The following is a 9,713-nucleotide window of genomic DNA, read 5'->3' on the forward strand; positions in this document are numbered from 1 at the left end:
ATCTATGATGTTTGTCCGAAAAACAGCCGAAGGATAAAAATTCGTGTCCTCTTATCATCTGCGGAGAGGAACAATGGCTTTTTTCTCATCTCAACCGAGAGGCGCCAAGTTTTCGAGCCTTTTTCCAAGAATGAGTTTTATTATTGTCATTTTAATGATTATTTTCGTGATTGTGTCATGATTATGATTATCCCTTCTTTGCTCTCCCCTTTTACCTGGATGGAGCAAAAGAAGCAACAAAATCAACAAATCTCCTCAATTTCCGTGGAACACAATCATTATCAAGACAACGTGTGGAAAACACACTCAGAAAGTATTTGAAAGTTGGTCCTGACAAATATGCCCAGACTTTTTTCGATTATGATAATGATGACATTCAAATGTACTGATGAGAGTAGTGAATATTTTGCCCAGACGTTTTGATCTTGTGCATCATTCAGCCAATGACAATGACGCAAAACCAAAATAAATCAACCAGAAAAACGAATCCTGATTACGGCTTCCTTTATTTATCGTTTTTTATTTTGGAATTATCACAGGGTTTCTACAGAAAAAGAGTTAAAGTTTAGTTAACTGGAGCTTGGAAAAAGGTCCATACGAATGTCCCATGTTCTTTCGATTAAGCAGTGGTGGAATCTGAGTGTCTGTATGAGATCGATGTGGTCTTCCTAACCGTAATGTCAAGAAAGAACCGTTGCAGCTCATCTAACAACAGCTCAATTTCAGAATTCAAAACGGTGATACGAAATACCCCAGATAAGGAACTGAAAGTGCGAACTCCTGACTTGTGTGAATTGCAGAGAAATAGGCTCGGGCTAAACGACCTCGGAAAGGCCCCGCGAATAACTTTCCATGTGCGTGAGTCCGCGCTGGAGAATATCTTGAAGAATATCCTCCACGGATTTACTCTTCCACTGTTCCCTCAATTTGTTGTTCCCGCAAATTTCCAAGAAGCTCTGAATATTCTTCCTTGCAGCGATGATTTCGCGTTTCAATTTACGGAACCTCAGTTGGGTTGACTCCTCAAAACGTCGACAAAATTCCGTGCAGTCGTCCTCGGCCGAAATGACTTCGCGCTTCGCCCCGGAAAGGACTCTGCTGAGGACGTCCAGAATGTCCGTCTCGGGATATCCCATGTTGGTGATTCTTGATTCGCCGAGCAACGACACCATTAGATTGGTTAATTGGCCTTTCATCGTGGACAGCCGAGATGCGTCATTGGCGTGCTCGATTAAGCTCACGGCCGGCAAAGTCGTGGCCTCGACATGCGGACAATTGTAGGCCAGATCGGCCTTGATACCTTGAACCAGCTCTTCCGAGGCTGCCTTGCCCAACCTCAGAGAGCGGCCGTTGTTGTACTCGGAAATGGATCCCACGAGCAAGTTAAGCGTCTCTGAGGTGGTTTTGTCATTGTCCTCGGACATACTCTGACTAGCCTCACTATTTGAGGAGGTGAAAGGAGAGACCGACGACACGCAGCCTCGATTCATAGAGGACGAAGAGAGTCTTTTCCTGAGTGGGAGAAGGGCTGGAGGATCACGACTTGTAATGTCCAGGTTTGCCTTCTTGCTCAGGTTAAGCGGGAGCTCGTTCATGTTGTCCAATTTAGTTACATTGCCCTTGGATGTGCCATCCTCGTCATCCTTGCCCAAATCAGTATCTTCCGAGCGGATAGCTTGAGTGTTGTCTTCCTGATTCGTTCGCCACATGAGGTCCTCATAGACCCGTTTCTTTTTCAGAGGCAAAAGAGCGTCCGGGGAAATCTGGATCTCAACCAAAGTTCGGTTCTTATCCACGGGACTTTCCAAAAACGTTCTTTTCTTGAGATTTGTGGTTGAGGGTAGAACCAGGGGATGTGGGACTTGCCTTACAGAATTTGGCCGTTGCTGTCCTAGAGGAAGAACCCGAACCATGATTCCGGGTGAAGTGGGACTCTTCTGAGCCACTCGCTCAAGGGCCTCCTTCTGGTTGGCGCAAGTGGAATCGATCAAGTGACAGTAATATTTGTCATACGAGGGATAGCTGGCCTCACATACGTGACATTTGAGCGTGTTCGGAGACGACTTGTTCCGATTAGCTCGTTGTAAAATGCATCTATGAATGGTTTTGGGTTGCTTCTCGCCGCCATTGGTAGCATGCAAATGGTCCGTACCCGCGAGAGCCTAAAAGCATAAAAGATTCTGATGAGGGGTCAAATTGGATAGTGGCAACAGGGGCTTATGCAATAAACATTCTTCTTATCGGGGAGGCATTATTGCATCCCGAAATGTTAATAGTTTTGATTAAATAACTTGGAGTGTCATGGTGTCCATCAGTCATGAGCTTCATCACACGAGCCACTACTCCCCCCTGATGAGGTCAAATCCTATCAATCAGACTTCTTAGATAAACCCAATCTAGATAGATTTTATTTTAATGATTACCTCCAACTTAGTGGCAAATTATGATTATGAATTGTGGCTAAAGACGTTGACGAATTATCAAAAAATGTATAAATTTAGCATAGACGCTAACCTATCGAATCAACCCCGAGATCGAAGACTTTGCCGCAAACATTATGAACTTAGCATTCATTCCTGACCGCAAGTTTGCACACAAAGTACAACCGACATGGAGGAGATTACACCAAAGAAACACGTGTGTCTCGAATCCCATTTTGATCAGCTTTCTGTCTTATCGAGTCGTTGTGACTTCAGATCACTTGAAAGCGTCAAAACAACCTTTAAAAAGAGCATCCCATCTCACCTGCAAAATGGCACCCACTTCACCCGTTTGCTGGGCAGTGGTCGTGACACGCGCCCCAATTTGGGTGCCCGGGCTCAGGACCATGGAACTCTGAGCCCACTCCGTACAGATCGAGGCCTGAAGATGCACCCACATGAAACAGCCTTTCTCCTTGCCCATAAGAGCCCGCATAGAGATTTTGGGCGGAGAGCTTGTGATCATACTCGGCTGGAGGCGAACGTAATTGAGGGCAGAGATGGTGGGGGTGGTGCTTGACTGAGTCTGTCTGAGGGATGGGGCAAAGATGGATGAAAACGGAACAGAGGTCGAGCTCATCAGCTCGCTCTGGTCTCGAATACGAAGACTGTTTCTGCCTTTGTTGATGATGTTCTGGTCCTCGTGAACTATGGTCTCAGATTTAGTGCTAGTGAGGGTGAGCATCTTGGCGCATTCTCCGCCAACAACGGTGCTTGTTTTGATAGTTCGTGAGATGGATGGAAGATGCGTGTATTCCGCTGATGTGATACGGGAAATCCTTGCTTCCCGTCAATAATGTCGCTCAACGATTTCTGGCGAAAGTCTCGCTTTAAACTTGATAGAGGTGGACTTCCTGATTTACGGAAGGTGTGACGTATTGACCTGTTCAACCACGGTTGTCTTCGAGGATGATACGCGCGACTTGACACCTGAGGGATCCAAGATCGACAGAAGGATGACGATTTGGTCGTGATCAAACATTTTGTTATCATTCTTCAGTTTCTGCGGATACAAGTTTATCTTTTCCCTATCTCCCTCGCTATCGGGACAAGGACCCTTATACGTTTGCACTCCACGCTTAGCACAGCAGTCACCCATTACACATGCACACTTTCAGTATACTCACACACCCGCCAATTTCGGAGTGCTGTCGAGAGTCCATGTGGATCAACATGTAGAGGATCGCCAAGGGATCTGCGGCCAGATAATCTCGTTTTCTCTGGGCCGCTTGTGGGTGAGAGCAAGACCCATTGTTCGAGATTACAGTCTTTGCGCGGGAACTTTATCTTATCAATTTTGTAACTATTCATCCTCTCGGCGAGAGTTCACGTTCTGGCAATGAGGGCTATTCAGTTGGCCCAAGCCTTCTGCATTGAATGGAAGAAGGTTCGCGAGTGCCTCCAAAACTCGGCCTTTTTTTATATGTTTTGTATGTTGTTGCCCCCGACCGGCATAATATTCTGGTTTTAAGGGAAAGGAAGGACCTTAATACAAAGTTATGATTTAATTTCGTGGTTCCATCGAGAACGATTTCGTTTCAACCAAAATGCTGTTCTTTAATTGGAACAATCCCATTTCAAGCTGGCACCACTGGCTTGCCATTTATTTTCTTTTTTTTTATTGTCTTTTTTTCAAAATTTTACTTCAAGCTAGTAATTGACGTGGGTGGCTTGATAAACTCGTATGCCTGTATGAAACAACATGTCAAGAGAAATGTGGATTTAGGAACGCACATGGATATATTCTTCACAAACAACATCATCTCACGATTGCATAATTGTCAGGGTTACCAATGCATGGGGTAAAGACGTCAAATTTTTCGATGCTGTATTTTCAATGATGCCAAGAACTCGCAACACTACTCGGCATCCATTGAGTTCTTACTCGAGACTATCAACGAAAACGAACTCGAAAAATGAATGCTCGAAATTCAAGTCTAGCTCTCGATTAACTCATGCTTAACTGATATTACGAGGTCGGATGCAGTCTTTTGGACTCCTCTCTGCTCTCGCTTTTGAATTATAGTGAGAGTTCAATATTGAAAGGATTGGTGTGACTTTTCGTCCATGGTTGGAAGTAAATAAACAAGATGCTGAGCACTGCTTTGGCCGCTTCCCAGGGTTCATTCGCTCTCACTTTTCCTGTCCGTCCTCTCGTTCAAGTCACTCAATGAATCCTCGGAGTTGGAAATCGAAGGTAAAGAAAGAGAGAAAAGGAAGGATTACAACCAGCCGACGATCGATAAGCATGTGTACTTAAGACAACTCATTCTATGACCGCTTGAGACATGTTTCCGGCCACAACACAATTCTATCACCTTCCACTTGAATGGGTGGAGGCTGTGTATCTCTCTGATAACGTCACTTTCTGTGCGTTATCTTGGATTGGATTGGCGCAAGCGGCATCAATATACAACAACCTAATTGGACCATGATCATCAAGGCCCTACCCATTGTTTTAAGAGTTTTGGGTACGCTCATCGATTAGATTATGACTCGATTATGCTTCTGACTATGAATGATTCCATGACAGCTGGATTTGAAACGTGCCGAGATGATTCAATATCCATGTCGGATTAATTTGGCCACAACGATACCACAAGAGACGTCATTTGCCCAAACTTTCTGCAATTTTTTCATTTCTTGGCGCAGATGAATTGAACTTTCACATCAAAACCAAAGTATTTAGGAAGCTCCAACTATTTTGTTCCGTTTTAACTTTATTGATTCATTGAAATAACAGCTGCAGGATAATGGCAGCACTCATTTTGGGAGGTCACTGGGGCATTTTTCAATACAGAAGAGGTGCTATAAACCAAGACACAAATCACTATATTAGACAAAAAACTTTTAAGACTTCGAAAAGTCTATGGTGAAAATTGAAAATTTCAAAATAGGAAAAATAAGTCCAACAATTGCTTTTTTGATCAAAATTCATTTTTAAGCAATTTAATGAGTAACACCGAAAATTTATAAAAAAAATGCAATCGAACGTAAACCATTTCTTTCATGGATAAAAGAACCAAAACCCTAATTTAATCCCTTAAGAAAGTTAAAAGTCTTACCATTCTTTGAATCGCAATTCAGAATCATTGAGGACATATTTATAGGGAATCTAACGTTGGAACCAAGATCTCAAACATTTCCATCAAAGATCAATTCATACCTATGTAATGTTCTTTGAGATGTATTCTCGCAAATAAACATTTATTTATAATGAATCTGGTTGGGCTTTTCTAATCAACGGGCTTTTAGAAAGTCGTAGAGAAATCAGAAAAGTACCAAAACATACAGAAAACCATACGCATAAACATTTTCCAAATTATGTCTGACTTGAGTATTTTGCTAGACTGTGTAAGTGTTAGTGTTAGAGCATCTCCTTACATCAGATAAGTTCCCTAGCTCGATTGTTTCGGTATATTTAGTAAAAGAACATCATTAGCGGATTTTGTCAAAACCATGGTTGAAATTTGGGCACGCTAATTACGTAAGTTCTGCCCTGTGCAATAATTGATAGGACTGGGGGGAAAATCTTTTCGAAAGGTCATATAATCCCTCACATTTTTTTCAGACCTGCGAAAATTGTTTTTTCGAAAAGTGTTTAATTGTAGTGAATTCTTCTTTTCGAATCGAAGCTACTAGTTTTTGTCCATGCAATTTCCATTTTCCTCTCAATGGAAGGTCAAAATTAGTAAGGAAAAAAGGTAGTGCTACGAAAACAAACCATTTCCCTAAAGTGTGTATAGTTTGTACACTCACCGAATTTACGTGAGTTTTCTTTCTTACTTATTTTCTACATTTCGTTCATTTTCATATTGATTTGCAAGGATATTTCCGATATTGGAGATCCTGCTAAAAATGTCTTACTGTCCACATTATGCATCGCTTAAAAACCAATAGAAAGCAAGTACAAAAGAGACACAATGGCAATAGCCAATTCTCGGGATTAGATATTGTATCGATCTGAAGAGCAACAAGAAGCTTAAAATTTTTCATTTTGAACTACTGAGTACCTCATTCGAAATAAGTACTAATGCAATTAAACAATTTGGATGGAACATGTTCCTCTAAGGTGATCGTATCGGGAGGAGTTTTGAAATCACTTATAGAATAGATTTAATGTTCGAGAAACCTGAATTTCATCCACCATAGATTGATCCTATCTTGCCTTACCAGGTGTGATAATGAGTATGAAACCCAAGAAAGCAAAGAAACATTGAAGGTGATAAGTTCTGAGGGGCCAGAATAGACGAGCTGGTTATCTTTTGAGCGAATTCCGACGCTGACAACGCGTTGTTTGCCAAACAAGCAACAACATAGAACCAACCAACATTTGGATTGGTTTTCGCTACGATAAGCCCTATCACACTTAAACAAAGTGTCAGAGTTCAATGCATAATGCCTACTGGACGGCAAAGAAGTGGTTCCTTGCAAAATATCTAAACACGTAAAGAGCGTTGCTTGTCAATTGAGAGCATGTACGAAATTTGAATGGATATCCAAAAGCTTGCTGCTTAGACGATTGGGTGCATCAGTAATGCACACCTATCAGTCAGTTTAAGATAATCGCAATAGAAAGTTTGGGTGGCTTTTATTTTTTTTTGTCACTGCTCAATAGATAATTCACTGCTACTTAAAGGGTTACCACATCAATGCACTGGATATGGTAACTAAGACCGGCCAAGGTTGCAAATAGATAAATCTATTTTCATTAGTAGCTTTATCTAAAAAACACATTGATTTTTGGTGGAATAACTTATGAGGAAGACCACTTCATGAGGGTGAAGAGGGCTATTAAAAAAAGTTAGATGAAAATAGAAAGTTTTCGTCATATCAGACAAACATTTCTCACCCATTTTAATACACGTTTTCAAGTTGGCGTCATCAATTTCCGAAGCTGTCACCATCTACTGGTCAAATAGCCAGTTTCTTCAAAATTGTTTTGTTTAAAACTGCAAGTTGGGCATCACTTCGAACGAATTTGGTTGTCAATTCCATTCAGTGTGATCAAGGGATACTTAGGCTAACATATGCTTTCACTCGTTTAAGGATTAGACCTCTGGCATTGATTCATTTAGTAAATTATTGAGATTTTTTTTTGATTTGTGTAGTGATTCAGACATGAGGGTCCTCAGGGGAGTTGGCCTGGAGAAAAAAGGGAGCGCAGACGCCCTGCATTTTTGGGGGCTTTCTCCCTCTTTGAATGCCCTGCCTTACTTGCCCCTTTGGATTAACTCGCCACTTTCTGTCACTCAGAGCTTGACGTGGGACACTAGCATCATCAGAAAAGCGTCATCGCGACCAGATTATCGTGATTTATTTTCACCTTGAAGCCATTCATAGTAAATGGTACTGGTGGGAAAATTATAAGAAAATTAGGAATGCAATAATGTTTGATAAAATTGGGAATTGTTACTTTTAGTTTTCGGATAATTGAATGCTGTTGCTCCTGACCGCCCTCTTCCATCAAAAAATGATATTCTAGAACATCCTAATGGAGTTTCTTGTGATTTCTCACACAATTTTAGAGTATTACGTGTTTTTGTGCTTGTAGGGTTTATCATCTGGAGATAATAAAATGCAATGTCACTTTGATTGACATTTTTTGGCATTTGAATGTCTCTTAGCAATTCGTTTCCAAAAACTAACGGCACGTATTTTGTGGTCTTGGGAGGATTGACTAGTTTAGACCGCATCTACGTGCCTATGTCAATTTTGAATTGGCTTCAATTTCTCTAAGCCTAGACAACAAGGGAGAAGTGTCTCCCTTAAGATCAAGCCAAAGTGTGGTTGACGGATCATCTGTTCTTGCATTCCTCCTACATGTGATCCAGAGACACATGTCCTTAGATTCAGGGTTTGGCGCTGATTTGTGTCTCAGTGGCGAGACACTCGGTAAGAATAATGAAATTCGATCGTTGAACGACAGCCAATCTCACCATATCACAAAGAATGAAATATCTTGACTCTTCAAGATTTCATCCTGCTACTTTGTTTGCGACCCAAAATCAGCATGCTTTATGCACATCTTAGGGAACGCTATGTAATCATGAATGCAATATCACTATTTGTCAAGTACTGATTCTATGGTGCTTCATACCACTGAAAGTCAGCTAATCAAGTTCTTGGATAGAACATGCCTGGCCTGATGAGGCTAATTCCAATGCCAAGTTCACCTTCAATTTTTTTCACCGTGATTTTTGTCCTTATACTTTTGGTTTGTCAAGTGTTTAACACGTCTTGAGTAATCGGAAGGAAGCGACTTTATTTGCCCAATGAGACACGTTACCCACCAACTCTGATTCATTTACGAATCATTGAGTTTTTCCCATACCCTACGATGATTCATAAGCATGAAATATATGAAGACATTCCTTTGGAATTTATTGATATATTATCATCTATTGATTAGATATTCCTAGTATAATTTTATGTTAGTTACTTTGAAGGCAAAATGTAAAAACGACATTTTTAGATAGTTTTTTTGCCGTGGAGGATCCATTATTCGTGAAAACGGAAAAGGACCCTATGCATATCTGGCTACCATTTAATAGTGTGACTTGAGAAAAATGTTAGTTCTCTATATTCTCGTAGTTGCCTCATTAGTTAATCACTTACGGCTAAAGCAAAAACCAACATGCCTTTTTGGTAACATTTTTCGAGTTTTGCAAGCAAGACTTAAGTTTGAACGGTACACCGTCGCCACGGGGAAGAAGAGATTGAAGATCAAAGTGAAACACTTTGAGCCCAACTGGGTGATGAAAATCTTTGAAAGACAAGGGAAGTGTGTTTGATGTGTTTTGGGCATGTGCCGCTAAATCAACTCACACTTTCTCAAGCTTCCGGTGAAAACGGTCAAATGAGCTTGAAGAATGGGAGTCTCATTCTGTTGTGGAAGGTTTAAGAGAGTGTGTGGATAAGTTTGAGAAACACTAGAGCTCAATTGTCTTTTATTGACGTTAGGATTGACAGGTATTGTCACATCAAACTGCAATAAAGCATGGAGACAACGGATCGCTTGGGTCAACACCATCATTTGAAGAACTAAGTTTGACACTCTATTGTGTGCTTGCTTGAGAGGGTCAAATATAGCGGGTTCACTGAGCTCAATAGGCCTATTCGAAATTACATCAACAACCTCCCTTCACAACCCTATCAAGTTCGCTCACTTCCCGCCCTTTAACAGGATCGATCCCTAGTAAATAATATCTCATTATTTGCTTTCAGGGCGCT

The 9,713-nt window shown here is 41.1% G+C and overlaps 1 protein-coding gene across 1 annotated transcript; it reads right to left on the reverse strand.

Moving 5' to 3' along the window:
* Positions 1–487: 487 nt before the first annotated feature.
* On the reverse strand, positions 488–3,562 carry LOC131884358 (uncharacterized). Its single transcript, XM_059232108.1, has 2 exons — positions 2,746–3,562; positions 488–2,162 (listed from the first exon to the last, which is right to left on the reverse strand). The coding sequence occupies exons 1-2, from the start codon at positions 3,163–3,165 to the stop codon at positions 816–818; spliced, it is 1,767 nt and encodes a 588-aa protein (XP_059088091.1). The 5' UTR covers positions 3,166–3,562; the 3' UTR covers positions 488–815.
* Between the last annotated feature and the right edge of the window lie 6,151 nt (positions 3,563–9,713).

The sequence above is a fragment of the Tigriopus californicus genome, chromosome 7 (assembly GCF_007210705.1).
Source record: "Tigriopus californicus strain San Diego chromosome 7, Tcal_SD_v2.1, whole genome shotgun sequence".
NCBI classification, from domain to species: domain Eukaryota; kingdom Metazoa; phylum Arthropoda; class Copepoda; order Harpacticoida; family Harpacticidae; genus Tigriopus; species Tigriopus californicus.

Excerpts from the sequence above, each read along its gene's own strand:
- LOC131884358 (XM_059232108.1), bottom strand. The coding sequence starts at position 3,165 with ATGCTCACCCTCACTAGCACTAAATCTGAGACCATAGTTCACGAGGAC. Across the intron at positions 2,163-2,745 it reads AAGTGGGTGCCATTTTGCAG|GCTCTCGCGGGTACGGACCA; the intron begins GTGAGATGGGAT and ends TTATGCTTTTAG.